At 44.1% G+C, this 15,181-nt stretch overlaps 2 protein-coding genes across 2 annotated transcripts in view; both read right to left on the reverse strand.

Moving 5' to 3' along the window:
* Positions 1-2,952: 2,952 nt before the first annotated feature.
* Positions 2,953-9,954, reverse strand: BLOC1S2 (biogenesis of lysosomal organelles complex 1 subunit 2). The gene is made up of 5 exons (XM_027112316.1): positions 9,829-9,954; positions 9,348-9,464; positions 5,886-6,005; positions 5,107-5,211; positions 2,953-3,778 (listed from the first exon to the last, which is right to left on the reverse strand). The coding sequence occupies exons 1-5, from the start codon at positions 9,923-9,925 to the stop codon at positions 3,747-3,749; spliced, it is 471 nt and encodes a 156-aa protein (XP_026968117.1). The 5' UTR covers positions 9,926-9,954; the 3' UTR covers positions 2,953-3,746.
* Positions 9,955-11,739: 1,785 nt separating this feature from the next.
* PKD2L1 (polycystin 2 like 1, transient receptor potential cation channel) overlaps positions 11,740-15,181 on the reverse strand; it is a 36,307-nt gene continuing 32,865 nt past the window's right edge. Inside the window, 4 exon segments of the mRNA XM_027112317.1 lie at positions 11,740-12,463; positions 12,772-12,895; positions 13,148-13,266; positions 14,040-14,166. Of these exon segments, the coding sequence (XP_026968118.1) occupies positions 12,320-12,463; positions 12,772-12,895; positions 13,148-13,266; positions 14,040-14,166 (514 nt within the window). The 3' untranslated portion in view covers positions 11,740-12,319.

Here is a 15,181-nt window from a genome sequence, read left to right on the forward strand (position 1 = left end):
CGCTCCCAGCCAATGAAATCTCAGTTACCTACGGAGAGCGCCGAGGGACAGATGCCTCTCTCAGGTGGTTTTGCCTCGAGCAGGAATCAAGAAACCAGGAGCGTGGAGAAGAAGGGACAAAGGACGAAAAACATTCCGATTGTAATTTTTTACTTGGGGGCAGTTGAAATTATTGAATTGCTAGAAAACTCTCTGTACGGTGTTGGCCCCAACCTAATGATGTAACTCTCGTGGGCAAGACAGACCAAATAAATAAATATTTTTTTAAAAAAAGAGTACATGGGAAATTTGTAATACACGATTTTATTTTATTTCATTTTTTTGGCCACACCAAGGGCACCTGGGATCTTAGTTCCCCTACCAGGTATGGAACCCGCGCCCCCTGCAAGTGGAAGCACGGAGTCTTAATCACTGCACAACCGGGGAAGTCCCTCTAGTCTCTTTTAATCTACGATGGCCCACCTACCTTTTGTTTTTCATGACATTGAGTTTTTTGGAGAATTCAGGCCTTATTGGTTGGAGACAACAGTGTTTAAGGAAATGGAAGAGTTCCTGACAACTGAGGGGCATGGGAGACTCACGAAATGCAGCCAAGCAATTTAAAATTAACTAAAACTTAAAATAAGTTTAAGGAAGAACAACAAAGTTCTGATTTTCCTCACAACTTCTACAATGCTTTTTTGGGAAAAATCAAGTTAACTGCCTTAAAATATTGATGCCTCTGTACTGCTGTCACATTGATATTTTTTCTGCTCTGGAGGTAATACAGCCCAGCCTAGTAGTAGAGGTCAAGACGGAATCTTGAAGAAGAATAGAAGTTTATCAAGCATGGGCAGGTGATAATTTCAGGAAGAGGAAACCTCAGTTAAGATATGAAAACTCATCCATAGAATTCTGTGTTATATTTTTTCTAAATTGAGGTATATGGAATTCAGTGTTATCTTTGCAACTTTCCAGCAAATCTAAGTCTGTTGTAAAGTAGAAAGTTTATGGGAAAAAAACTCATCCATTCGAATTTAAGGTAGCTCAAGATAGCTCAATACAGTGTTAAGTGTCAGAGTAACAGGGAATGAAATTGAAAAAAGGAATAAAATAGGGGCCTTGTATGCATGCTAGGAAATCTGGCTTTAGAAAACACATTCTTCCCAAGTGCACATGGAACATTCTCCAAGATAGATCATGTATTAGGCTACAAGTCTGAATAAATTCAAGAAGATAGAAATTATATCAAGTATCTTTTCTGAGCACAATGGCATGAAACTAGAATCCAGTAATAGGAGAAAAATTGGAAATTCACAAAAACATGGAAATTAAATAACATACTCTTGAACAACAAATGGACAAAAAGAGATCAAAAGGAAAATCAAATGAAACAAATGAAAATGGAAACACAACATACCAAAACTTGTGGATATAGCAAAAGCAGTTCTAAGAGGGACGTTTACAGCTGTAAATGCCTATATCAAGAAAAAATAACCTCAAATAAACCTCAAGGAACTCACATTACACCTCAAGGAACTAGAAAAAGAACAAACTAAGCCCAAGGTTAGCAGATGGCAGGAAATAATAAAAATTAGAGCAGAAATAAATGCAATAGAGAAATGGAGAATAATGAAACTAAGAGTTGGTTTGGAAAAGATAAACAAAACTGACAAAACTTTAGCTGGACTAACCAAGACAAAAAGAAATTAGGACTCAAATAAATAAAGTTATGAATGAAAGAGAAGACTACAGAAAGACAAAGACTATGGAAGCAATTATCTGCCAACAAATTGGACAACCTAGAAGAAATGGATACATTCCTAGAGATATGTAACCTACCAAGATTGAGTCATGAAGAAAAAATCTGAACAAGTCAATAATAGGTAACGATTTTGAATCAGTAATCAAAACCTCCCAACAAAGAAAAGCCCAGGATCAAATGGTTTCACTGGTGAATTCTAACAAACACGTAAAGAATTAATGCCCCCCCCAAGAAAAAGAATTAATGCTGATCTTTCTCAAACTCTTCCAAAAAAATTGAAGAGGGAACACTCCCAAACTCATCTTATGAGGTGAGCATTACCCTGATACCAAAGCCAGATAAGGATACTGAAAAGAAAACTACCGGCCAATATCCCTGATGAATATAGATGTAAAAATTCTCAAGATACTAGCAAACCAAACTCAACAGCACATTAAAAGACATATGCCATGATCAATTGGGATTTACCCCTGGGATGCAAAGATGATTCAACACACACAAATCAATAAATGTAATATACTACATTAATAGAATGAAAGATTAAAACTGGTAATTTCAGCTCTATCTTGGGAGAACCCTATATCATAAATATAATTGGGGATGTTGTCCACTTTATGTATATCAATTTCAAAATGCTAGTTTGTGTCAGGATGTGTATCTGGCTAAATGCTTCAAATCTTTTTCAAATGAAAAAGTTATAGAAAGTTTAATAAAGAGCCAAAGAGAATTACATTAGACTAGTTCACCCTCAGAAACACAAAATACGAAATACTTATTAAAAGTTTGGTTTCTAAGTTTAAAAAGTCTGGCTTTTTCAAAGAGGCCAGGAGAAGTCATGAAAGAAATCTAAGCAGGAGAAATGTGGCCAGTTTACATTTTAGAAAGATTGGTCTGCCAGCAGCCTGGACTGCAGGTTGGAGGGATATGTAAGGTAAGACCACAGCAATAGTCCAGAGAAGAAGGGGATAAATGATGGTGGACTAGAACTTAAATGGTGGGAAATGACAAAAACAGAATTAAGAACTCTTTTGGAGATGGAATTGGGGACCTCAGGCACCTTCCTAACCACTAACACCCAACTCTGGATTTGGTTGACTGTCTTCCAAACTAGACTGGTCAGTCAGTATCCTCCATCCACTGATGTCTTTAGTCTGAAAGGAAAACAGGTCCCTGCGAGCCCCCACTGACCCTGCAGACACAGTAGGAAAATATTTTATAAAAATGCTTTATTTAATGAGTAGCAGCCCGAGTGGCAGCCCTACCTCCCCACCTAACACGTACACACACGTACACATCCTGTCCTTATATCTCCAAAAGGGAGCACATGCCAAGATGATATCCATCCCCAGCCATCTGACTCATACACAGAACAGACAGGAGGGGCCCATCACATACACCAAACTATTGCAACAACACTCCTTTCACTGTTTCTCTTCAGTCTAGAAGACTTGGCCTGAAATTGTTTTAAGATTTTCTGTTATTTGCAATGTTATGGAAATGTAAATTACTGACATTCACAAGGTGACAAACTGTCCAGAACAAGACTGTTTTGTTTTCCTTTTTAAATTTAGAATCTTGTTAGCAATACATTACATCCTTAATAGAAAAAAACAACCAGTTACGCAGTAACTCAAAAACCAACCATTTGAGAAAATAATGTAGTAATCAACTGCTACCAGGGAAAACAGGCCTGCTCATTTGATTCTACTGGCAAGTCCAGGTTTATGCAAATTTGAGAGAGTCTCTGTCCTGAATGGATGATGAAGCATTCAAGTAAAAGGTAAGGAGTTATAAGCGTGAGTTTTTGAGGGATTCTGACTCAGAAGAAGTTCTTCCAGGAGTAGCCACAGTCCTTCAGTTTACTCCAATGTTGTGAAGTTTCTGGGACAACCAGCATAGCTGCCTTTTGAGGAGATTTGACAATTCATCAGCCTCAAGATTCAGGTCTTACAAAACATTCTTCCCACATTAAAAAAGACTTTGTCCCACAGGAATAAGTTTTTCATCGCTTCTCCAGCTTCTTGTATTTGGCTTCTGTAGGGGGGAGAGGGAGAAGAAGTTATACCTTTTAAAATTGGCTCTTACAAAGATACTTTTCAGTTAGCATTTCTAGGTAAATTCAAAAACGTCTATTACATTAAAAAATATCTATTAACTTCAGTCCTCTTAGCTGTCCAAACTGTATCCAAATTATAGGCATACCTATATGGCAACTCTCCTATTAGCTAAGGACAGATATTTGGATATCTGTCCAAATATAATCAATGTGCACAACTTAAGGAGTCAAATATACACACACAGAACTGAGCACCTAACATGAGTTCCCTAAGCTCTAACCCTATCAACAGTACCTGGTCAGATGCTCCACCAGGGTTAAGCAGACCTCCTGGCACTTGAGCCACCAGAAGCCCTACAAAGCACAGGAAATTGCCTCTCCAGGCTCTGTCCCAGGCACCCTCTGAGAGCCAGACTGGGACTTTCAAGAAGTATATTTCACCTTTTATTTTCTTATCCCTACCCCTCACTCTAGGAAAACAATTTTGAAAGATACAGAAATTTAAAAGACCATCAAATAAACCTCAATGTTATGGATTCCCTTTTTCTTTAAAACCTTGAAAGCATCTGGCACAAGGCCTTCTAAAGTTCACAGTCACCATTTAGTAAATTTAATTGTGGACAATGAAACTGCTAACTGCCACGCATGTCTCAGTCTGCTACAAACCAATCTTTTGAAGTAGTCAACTACTGTCAATGATAAAAATAAAATAATCAGTAAATTATATCTAGGCTAAAAACAACTGCATTATTTTTAATCATAGATATAAGAGCCAGAGTCAATTAACAAGGCATCAGTACTAGTGCCAGTTTCCTCCTTAAAGGAAAAGTAACCCTTCAAGAAAGCCTTGATTGACTACTCTGTTTCTTAAGACATGTACCTACGTTATTAACGATGCTTCAGCCTGCTGAACCACGATAAAGAGCTTGAGCTTTGTAATCAATCAGACCTAGTTTGAAATACAGCTCTTCTATATACTAGCTTTGTGTCCTTAAGCAAGTTATAACCCCTTCAACCACAGTTTCCTCTTCAACAGAATGGGGATAAAAATCATGTACTTACCTCAGAGACTGAAGGATAAAAAACATAACAGACGCAAAATATTAAGAACAGTGCCTGATATATCATTAAGTACTCAGGAAATGTTATTTTATTATTGTCACTAATAAAAAGTTACTTTCAAGAGGTTTTGTGAAGATTAAAATAGATCACGGTAGGCACATCATAAATGTTAACCATCTTATTATATAAGGTCATACTGGCAGGAGGGTACTCATCAAATCAAAACAGAAATAAAAATGGTTACCCAGTTTTTTTGAATACGCATCCAACTTGTAGGCTGCCTGCTCAAGAGCTGCTACCTGCTCCTCAATTACATTGATCTGATCCAGATAAGGCTGTAGTCCAGCATCTTTAAAAACAAAGACAGACCACAGGTTTATACAACATCCACAAGGAGTGCAGAAAAAAGTGGAAAGTAAGCATGCTAGTGTCTCTCCAGCTCTGCCTCAGACAGAGTGGGTGGAGTGACATGATTCTGATCACTAGCAGGCAGACGCCGTAGAAGACAGTAGCTAGCTGATCAGGTATGATGGTGACCTAAACAAAGTTAAGTCTCTCTCATCTACTGGTTTTCCTCTCTTAAATTCCTTGCTCCTCAAGCAATCTTTACGTTACTGATTCGGTTTCTTGGGTACTCCCAGACCAAGAAGGAGAGCTCTAAAGACAGGGAACACAAGTATAAGTCAATGGGGAAATATATTCTACAGTCTAAAGCAGCATTTTCCAATTATAGATGTTCTGGTTTTCTGTTTATAAAGCAGTCCTTTATAGGTTTCACTGTTAAATTAATTCACTGTTTTTCCAGGAATAAACAGATCAAATCAAGATTCAGAAGCAGAAATAACCATACCACCAAAGCATGCGAATCCTCACAATGGAAGAAATTCACCTTAATTTTCTAATTCACTTTTAGAAAATGAGCTCCCTGAGGACAGGGGCCATGTTCCCTTCCCTTCTCCACTGCCCCAAGCACAAAAGAACATTAAATACAAACACGTTTAATTGTAAAAAATTATTACTTACACTTCTGGTTTAAGTCCTTTAAGTTTCTACTAATGTTTATAGCAATATCTTTCATTTCAAGATACTTCAGGCTGGTTAGTTTATTCATATTTTCCAGAAGCTTATAGTCTTCACTGGTGGCTTTAAAACAAACAGAAGAAAAAAAAAAAACAGAAGATGTGATGCCTTTAAGATCTTTTTAGATAACTAGAATGCGGAATTAACTACCAAATGGTAGTTCAAGGCAGGACCTAGGGATTGTCAAAGAAGCAGGCCACTTTTGATCTATGACATTTATACTCAGCCTATGTACTCTAAATGTCTAAGTAGAAATTCAGGCAACAATCAGCAAACTATTTAAACCAAATAAAATCCAGAAGCTTCAGGATCTTAGTTAGAAAGGAAAATGATAAACTCATGTACCAAGAAAAGGGAGGTGAAACAGTCTTGGTACTTCTACAACATGAAAACATATAATTTGGCAGACTGCAGCGTAAATACATATATATATCAAAATACATATAAAGTCAACTAGGACCTCAACACTTCTTAGCAACTCGTTTATTACTTGTGATTCTGTACTCCATTTTATACACTGGCTTCCAAACCATTTGCCTGCTTCTCACATCCTCAATTCCCTTCCCCATCCCTACTCAAAGCAAATGGCCTTTACTCCAACTTTCCCAAAAGCCAAGCCCACTTACATAAACTGCCTCAATCTTTCTGCCTCACTTCCAAACTTCTCTGTACCCCAGTGTCTTCTCAAGAGGCAGAAGCGTTCCTGTTCTCGCCACGACAGCTCCTCCTCCTGTGCGCCGATCCCAACCCTTCTACCTCTTCAGGGCCTCGCTTCAGTATCTCCTTTCCCTTGCCCTTCCAAACTCTCTCTCCATCCTGGCACCTTCCTCTCTATCTAGAAATATATTCCGGTTTCCTCCAGCCCAAAAGCACTCCCTCTATTGTACACCTACATCATTTGCTCAGTAAAGCAAAGGAGCTTCACTGCTAACCCTTCTGAAAGAGTAGCTTACACTCACTGCTTCCTACTCCTCACCATTCACTCATGTAAACCCTTCCAGTCTGGTCTCTGTCCCCACCACCCAGAAAAATGACAAGCTCCAAGGTCATCAGTGCTCTCTGAACCACCAAATCCATGGCCTTTTCTCAGTTATTATACTCCTGGGCCTCTCCATAACATCTGACACTACTGATCTCTCTCTCTTCATGAAACACTCATTTCCCTCGGCTGCTATAGCATTTTCTAACTGCTCTTTTTGAGTTTCTATACCAGATCTCTTCTCATCTAACCCCCTTAACTATCAGTTCTCAACTTTCCCTCAGCTGTGACACATGGCTGATGTTTACATGGGTGGCACATTTCCATGGGCATTCCCAGGGTTATGCTAGCTTCCTTTCAAACTCAAAAAAGTATCTGTATAGGTAAGAATGACAATCATAGGGAAATTACAATCCACTTAAAATTCATTTTGTAATAAATCATTTGGAAACCTAGGGACTTTAAGTACTGTTAATAAAAACAAATTAATTGCCCAGTACAGGCATTCCGTGAGATTTTAGTCCAGGTCCTCTTACCTACCTCTATGGTCTTCCCTGGTAGTCTCATTCTGCACAGCCTCAACTCACTCTGCTATGCAGGTGACTTCCAAATCTGTTTCTCCTGCTCTGAACACTCTCTGAGCTCTGGATTCACATGTTGAAGTCACCTGGATGTCTTGATAACAGTCACCTGAGTGTCCCAGTAATAACTAAAATCAGCCAAGTCAAAACTGAAAATATTATTTTCACACTAAACATGGTTCCTCTTTCCAACCTGCCTATTTTGGCTGATGACACCACCCAGGCTTAAAACTGCAGACACATCTTAAGCTGCTCCCATCCCTTAACACCCACTTCAACAAGTCCTATAAATTCCACTTCTGTAATGTTCTTGCATCCATGCTCCCCTCCCCATTCCTTTTACCATCACTCTGTCACAGACGGTTACTTTTCATCTGAAATATTGCTCTTCTGTGTCTCCTCCATATCCATACTCTCACTGCTATCAAATGAGTCTCTCTCAAACAAGGGTCACACACTCAAATACCCAGGAGCCAACAACATTATGTAAATGAGTGAAGCAAGCCAGGTGTTTGCATTTTAAATGCAAGATTACTCACCTCTACAAAGAAATACACTCTCCCACTTCTTGGAACCTATGATCCTCTTAGTCTTAGTCTATCATTTACTTTACCAATTTTGATAGACATTGGTACAGAAAACCATTTCTGTACCACTACTAAAAAAACAACAGTAAGAACAGTAATAAATGGCAACTGACACCAGGTCTCAGTTAAAGGGAGAAAACAGGGAGTAGTTGGGGACAAACTGCACAGCGCTGGTCCATTTAAAGGAGACAATGCCCAACTCTAGCCAATTAGAGCCTTGCAAGAATGGGGGACTACTACTGCCAAATCTTTGGAATTTTTAAAGAAAAGCCAAAAAAAAAAAAAATCTAGATTTTGTTGCTTGGTTTCTTTTTCTCAGAAATGAACAAACAAATAAATAGGCTGTTGGAGACTCAACCCCTCCTGTTCTGCACCAAGCATTTTCCCATACATTCTGGTTCATACATTTAGCTCACAGCAACTTCCTGGGGAAGTGAAACAACATAACAGCCTTTATGAAAAGCCACACTGGACCAGACTTCATTTTTTAGATCCTCCTCCACACATGGGTCATGTGTTCACCTGGAAATACACACTGGACCAAAAAATTAATCATGTCCCAAAGGGTGGGAGAGACGAACCTAATAGATCCTTAAATCTGCAGGTCACTCCCCATTTCCCTGTAACCTCGTAAATACACCTGCTTAGCCAACAAACTGCTTGCTTATACCACCTCACTCACCAGTCGTTTCCCACTTTTTGGCCAATCAATCGCTTTACAGCCCTGTTCAAAATGCACCTCCCCCAAAGGAGCACTTCTTGATGAATTCTTTTTTGTTTTCTCAGCCTCAGTCTACACTACGGAGGCCTGCAGGGCTGTATTAAGTATTCTTATGTGTTTCTGTACCGAATTTTTTTTATTCAAGTACAGTTGATTTACAGTGTTGTGTTAATCACTGCTGTACAGCAAAGTGATTCAGCTATACGTATATATACATTCTTTTTTCTTTACATTACTTTCCATTATGGTTTATCATAGGCTATTGAATATAGTTCTCTGTGCTATGCAGTAGGACCTCGTTGTTTATCCTGTGTTGCTGAAAGTAATTCGTGAATTTCTCCAGGGAACGAATGGACTTCTTTCCTACTCATTCTTGACCTCCCCAAACTTCCACCAGGCATGTTTCGAGGTGTGTGGGGTTAGGGAGGGAGCCGCAGACTGACGCTGCTAAAGCACCTCACAGGCCTACCGGGGCCAAACCCCAGCTCCAGCGAGTGGTGCCTGGAACTAGCGGAATCAACCCGGACCCCGCCTCACCCGTCAGTTCCCCAGTCAGGTAAGTTGCCATCTTGGAGAACATGTCCCGGCAGAGTTCAGTGATGTCAGCCTCAGCGGGCTCCTTTGCTTCCTCAGCGGTCTCCACGGCGGCATCATCTGGATCAAAAGAGAATGAGTAAGGGTCCCGCCCTGCCCTGGTCCTAATCTAGCCACAGACGCCTCTCCCTACATCCCTCCACCTGTCCTCATTGCATCAAATCGGCTCCATTCTCCATGCGCCGTAATTTCGAGTCCCTCACTTCGTCCCTGCCCCACCTGACACGCCAACTCTGCTCCCTTGCACCGGCCTCAGCTCACACTCTACCCCGCGGCCAAACCTTCTCAGTCGCCCTGACAGGACAAACACGCGTACACACAGGCGCGCCCCTCCGACCTGCCCGCTCCCGCCAGGCACCTCGGGCCCGTAACCCAGAGCCCCAGGCCTCCCACTGGACACTTCGTCCCCATCCACTCCGCATACCCCGAACGGGCTCCTCGCGGTGGGTCTCTGGGACACCCTCGGCCGCCGCCGCCATGCCCGGCCCCGTGCTGCTTCTGGTTCTGGGATGCCTGCGCATGCGCGCCGGGCGTGCCCCGCCCTCCCCGCCCGGAGTTCATTGCCCTGTGATTCTGCGCTTCTGGGCTAAGCCATACCGCAAGGAATGAGTGATAGCCAAGCGTAGGCACCAAGCCGAATTTGAAGCTAAAATAAGCTTCGTGAGTCGATCAGATGCCAAGAGTCCGATGTCTGGAACAAAGGATGCGCTCAATTCTGCGGCCACTCCCTGGCGGAATCACTAGCCTAGTAAGACCTCTCTGGGATGGGTCGAGCCCAGTGCGGCCTGCTGACTAAAATGACCGAAGACAAGTTAGCCCCTCCCCAGAGAATCCTCACCCCGGCTGCTATTAGTCACTGAAAGACTGCTCAAGGAATCCTTGCTTTTGAAGATAGTCTCATCTAGGCTCTGGGAAACCTTCGGGCATTATACCTGAGCCGAAATACTCTCCCTTCCTATGTCCTAGGTTAATATCGGCTCATTGGACCTTTTTTCCCAAACTTCAGTCTGGCACCTACATCTCTTGGGTTGATACAGCGTTTCTTTGTTTATTTACTTTTGGCTGTGTTGGGTCCTTGTTGCTGCGCATGGGCCTTTTCTAGTTGCAGCGAGTGGGGGCTACTCATCATTATGGTGCATGGGCTTCTCATTGCTGTGGCTTCTCTTCTTGCGGAGCATGAGCTCTAGGCTTGTGGGCTTCAGTAGTTGTGGCTCGCAGGCTCTAGAGCACAGGCTCGGTAGTTGTGGCACACAGGCTTAGTTACTCCGTAGCATGTGGGATCTTCCAGACCAGGGCTCGAACCCGTGTCCCCTGCACTGGCAGGCGGATTCTTAACCACTGCTCCACCAGGGAGGTCCGGAAACAGCCTTTCTTGAAGAAAGCTTAGATCATAATTTTTTAGGACTGAGGATACACTCTGGTTATCTTAATTGCATTCAGCTGTTTCACAAGACTTCTGGGTGTATAGATTGTATTTGATGGGATGGGAGAATGCAGGTGGGTGAAGGGAATGGATGAAAAAAGAAACTGGAGAGCAATGGAAGGTGCAGAATGAGGGAGGGATAAAGGTCATAGGGGCAGAGAGAGGGGATAGATATCAGGTCTCAGGATGCAGGCCTATACATCCAGAATCTTGGTGTAGGAGTTTTTTGTCTTATTCCTACTTATCCTCCATCTGCACTCTCACTGCCCACACCCAACAGCGCACACATGCACACACAAACACACACACCATAATCTCTTCACTCTAAGGACCAGGCCTCCCTAGGTCACTGTCTCCACTCCCTCCAATGGTAGTGTCCACTATTTCAAACTATTCCTATGAGTCAGAAATTTTTCTTTCAGAACTCCTGGGGCAGCCAGCTTCTTCACATTGTCACTGCCTCAACTCTACACCTCCCAGCAGGGATGAGCTTTCTCCAGCCCAGGTACAAGGATGGTTCACAGTTCCGGACTCTCTTCTTTCCCCTGCAGTCCCCGAAGCAAGTGCAAAGTCCTGGTTTTCCTAAGGATTTTTATTGATAATCACCAGGCAAACCCACATTGTCCTATGGAAGAGAGTCAGAGTCCCCCACATTTTATCCAAATATCTTGGAATCCTGAGGTCATTTCTTTGCCAGCTTCTCCTCAGGCTCCATCTCTGTCCTGGTTTACAGCCCCCTCAGTGTTCAGTGACATGTCTGGAGGTAGGCTCTTCCACTGAGTCTTCCTGGACTTTTTTTTTTTTTTTGCGGTACGCAGGCCTCTCACTGCTGTGGCCTCTCCCGTTGCGGAGCACAGGCTCCGGATGCGCAGGCTCAGCGGCCATGGCTCACGGGCCTAGCCACTCCGCGGCATGTGGGATCTTCCCAGACCGGGGCACGAACCCATGTCCCCTGCATCGGCAGGCAGACTGTCAACCACTGCGCCACCAGGGAAGCCCATCTTCCTGGACTTTGCTGGGGAAGGCTAGGGGAGGTCACCACTGCAACTCCTCTGCAACATTGTACTCTCCCCAGAAGAGAAAGTGTCCTCTCTGGCTTCCCCTTCTCTTTCACAGGGAAACCCTATAGGGAAGACATGAACCCTATGGGTACTGGCAGTAGATCTCTAGATGCACAGAGGAAAAGGTTCACTGGCAAGTAGGAAGACATCTAGATATTGCTGTTCTCTCAGCTTCTACTTTTTTCACAAATCATGGCTATCCAGATGCTTAGGAAAGTTATTACCCTCCTTCCCTTTATTTTTTTTTATTGACTTTAAAAAAAATCATCACAGCAGAGTTCAGAGCACAGGGAGTGAGAGGCCCAGCGGGAAGTATTTCACAGAGTTACACACAGAAACGTTGGCTCAGAAGGCCAGGCACAGGGCGGGACTCAGCAGCAGCAGTGGTGGGACCCGCTGCTCTAGAAGTGGAGGGCGTGTGCTGAGGGGGCTTATGGGGAGGTGGTGACAGAGGAGCCTGCTGTCTGATGCTTTAGGATCCCTCCCCCACCACTCTCCTGCCCGCCCTGGAGTCCCCAGGGGGCTGGAGTCACAGCTGGGGCTGCCTGCAGGTGCTCCCAAATGCCTTGTTCCCGCTGTTGGAAGAAAAAGTGACAGGTCATTTGGAGGAGGAGTTTGTGTCCCACTTTTCCTTTTACCTGGATCTGTTTCTCCAACCCCAGACACTGTCCTAGAGGCTAAGGCTGCCCTCAAGGCCAGAGCAACCAACTTCAGGTCTTCCCTCCAACCCCCACCTCCACGATTCACTGACTACTGGGAACATGTTGCCCCAGGAGCCTGAAACATTGGTCTTTCAAAAATGTTTTGCCTCTACCCACTGAGTGGAAAAGCTGGTAGAGTTCAACTGTGGGAGCCGAGAGGATCCAGGTGAGAGATCACTCACCATGCCTGGAAAGGGAGCCAGCTGCCCTTTCTTCTCCAGCATCGGCAGCTTTGAGCCCATGGCATCCATCTGGGTCATGACTCCTTCCAGGACAGTCTCCAGCTGCACAACTCTCCTTGTGAGCCTGTGCAAGATTTGAGAGAGACCAAGGGAGCAGAAATATGTGTGTGGAGGGCTGGGTGATTCCAGGGATGGGGGTACAGAAGAGTATGTGTCTGGATGGGAGCAAGGAAGGTAAGGCCCAGCCTTGTCAGGAGAATTAAAGGGGGAGAGGGGTTTTCCCTGGGGTAGTACAGGGAATTGGAAGGTTGTGGAAAGAAGCTCGAGGTAGGATGGCATAAACACAGTCAGCCCCGGGCCCCCGGGCTGCACGTACATGTAGAATTCTTCTCCTGAAACCCAGCCACCTGCTTTGGCAGCCTCTGGACTCGACTCGCCTGGTGGGCTACTCACAGTGGACCGGTGCAGGTTCTCAGTCTCAGCGGTGAGGGCCACCTGATCAGGAGGTCAGAGAGCAGAGAGAAGACGACTGGGAAGCCATCAGGTCCTGCTCCATCACCTGCTCTACCGGGCTCGCGGGACCGGGCTTCGGGCTCCAGTGCTTGCTATTCCCCTTCCCTCTCAGACTCTGGAGACAACAGAATCAGAATGGTCATGCTGAACACAAAGCTGGCCTAACCTCTGGGAGAGAATCACCTCCACAAGAAACAAAACACAAGCTCCTTGAAGCATTGATGAATGAGGCTCTCACTAGAAGCCAACTCCGTTTGGGAGAGCACGGACAGTGTCCTGGAACTGTTCCTTTTACCCTTGGCTTTTTGGTCTATACTGGATAGGGATGAAGCAGGCATAGCAGGGGCAGCTAAGGATCAGAGTTGGAGAACCCCAAGGAAGAGGCAGCTGCTCAGAAGGAATTGTCAGGGATTCTCAGACAATTGGTCCTTTTCTCCCTAAGACGACGTTTTAGAGCAATGGTGATCAACCTTGGCTATGCACTGCAGTCACCTGGGGGGTTGTAAAAAGGACTGATGGCTGGGCCTCCCAACTCCCCCAGAGATTCTGGTCTAGGGTGTGTGGCCTGAGCATGAGGATTTTTTTAAAGCTCTCTGGGGCGTTCTAATATGCAGCAGTTTGAGAACCACTATTCTAGAGAGCTCTTTCCTGCCCATCTGTCAGAGGACTTCCAGTTTGGGCTTGTGTTCCAGGTGTGCTGGCAGGGAGGGTAGGTTGAGCAGTTTCCTTGTAGCCTGTCCACCAGCCAGGCTAACCCTTTCCTCCTCCAGGTCCTGCCGCATTTCTTCCTGCTCTTTCTCATCCAGGATGTGATTCCCATCTTAGTCAAACCTGGTGAAGGCAGCCGTGAGCTCAGTGATCTCATGCTCTATGTGCCCCAGCCTGAGGAGAACATGGTGGTGAAATGACTTCTGACCTGCCGTGGCTGGGAGCTTTCCGTTATGGACTCCCCACTCTTTTTTGCTAGACTCTGGCAAGAGCCTTGCTCTCTAGGAAAGAAGGGGGCCACACGAGAAAGCCAGGATATCCAAGATGTAGCGATTTGACCCCCCAAGAAATCACTTGAATCTATTTCTTCCTTCCCTGACTCCTGCTGACTAGGTTCAGGCCCTCATGATCTCCTAAAGGAATTACTGCGAAATCTCTTTGCCTCCAGATAACCTGCCCTCTCCCCGACACCCCCTGCCCTATGGTCTTCCCTTCCCCTGAAATCCAACCTTCATAATGCAATTAGAGTAATTAACCTTTCTAAAGTACAAGACTAAATATACCCCTTCCCTGCTTAAAATCCCTCCTGGGCACCCTATTCTTTGAATAGAGTAGTGGTGTTCAAGGCTTTTCCCAGTGTGACCTTAGCCCATTTCTCTGGCCTCATCTGCTCTGCCCGACCTTTCATCTGATACCTTGCAATGCTCAGCTACTTATTACTCCTGTGTATGTTGCTCAATTTCATACCTCTTTGCCTTTGTATATGCTTTTATTACCCCATGCTCCCTCTCTTCTAGTTACTTCTATTGTGGAACTTGTTCAGTGATTCTGTTTATTTGCTTACAGACTCTATGAACTCCTGGAGGACAAAGACTTTGTCTCATTCAACTGTGTGCCTGGCTCACAGCTGGTGCTCACAATATATTTGTTCAATGCTTGTTAATATGTTTAACTGGGAAGCAGGGAGAGGATGGCTAAGGAAATAGACCTGTGTTTGTGGGGGAGCATAGAAGTAAGATCAGAGTTTTATGCTGATCTTAGTTGGGAATGAGGGATGTATATGATGATTAGGGTATCATTATTACACTAGTCCTAAGAGTTGTTCAACAAGGTCCAGAATATCATAGAACATTGTCAGAGTCCTTTAAACCAAGGGCACAGTTCTGAAGGTCAGGATCAGAGACCTATA

This window comes from Aethalodelphis obliquidens, unplaced genomic scaffold (genome assembly GCF_003676395.1).
Source record: "Aethalodelphis obliquidens isolate GAN/ISIS:26980383/991018 unplaced genomic scaffold, ASM367639v1 scaffold11, whole genome shotgun sequence".
NCBI classification, from domain to species: Eukaryota; Metazoa; Chordata; class Mammalia; order Artiodactyla; family Delphinidae; genus Aethalodelphis; species Aethalodelphis obliquidens.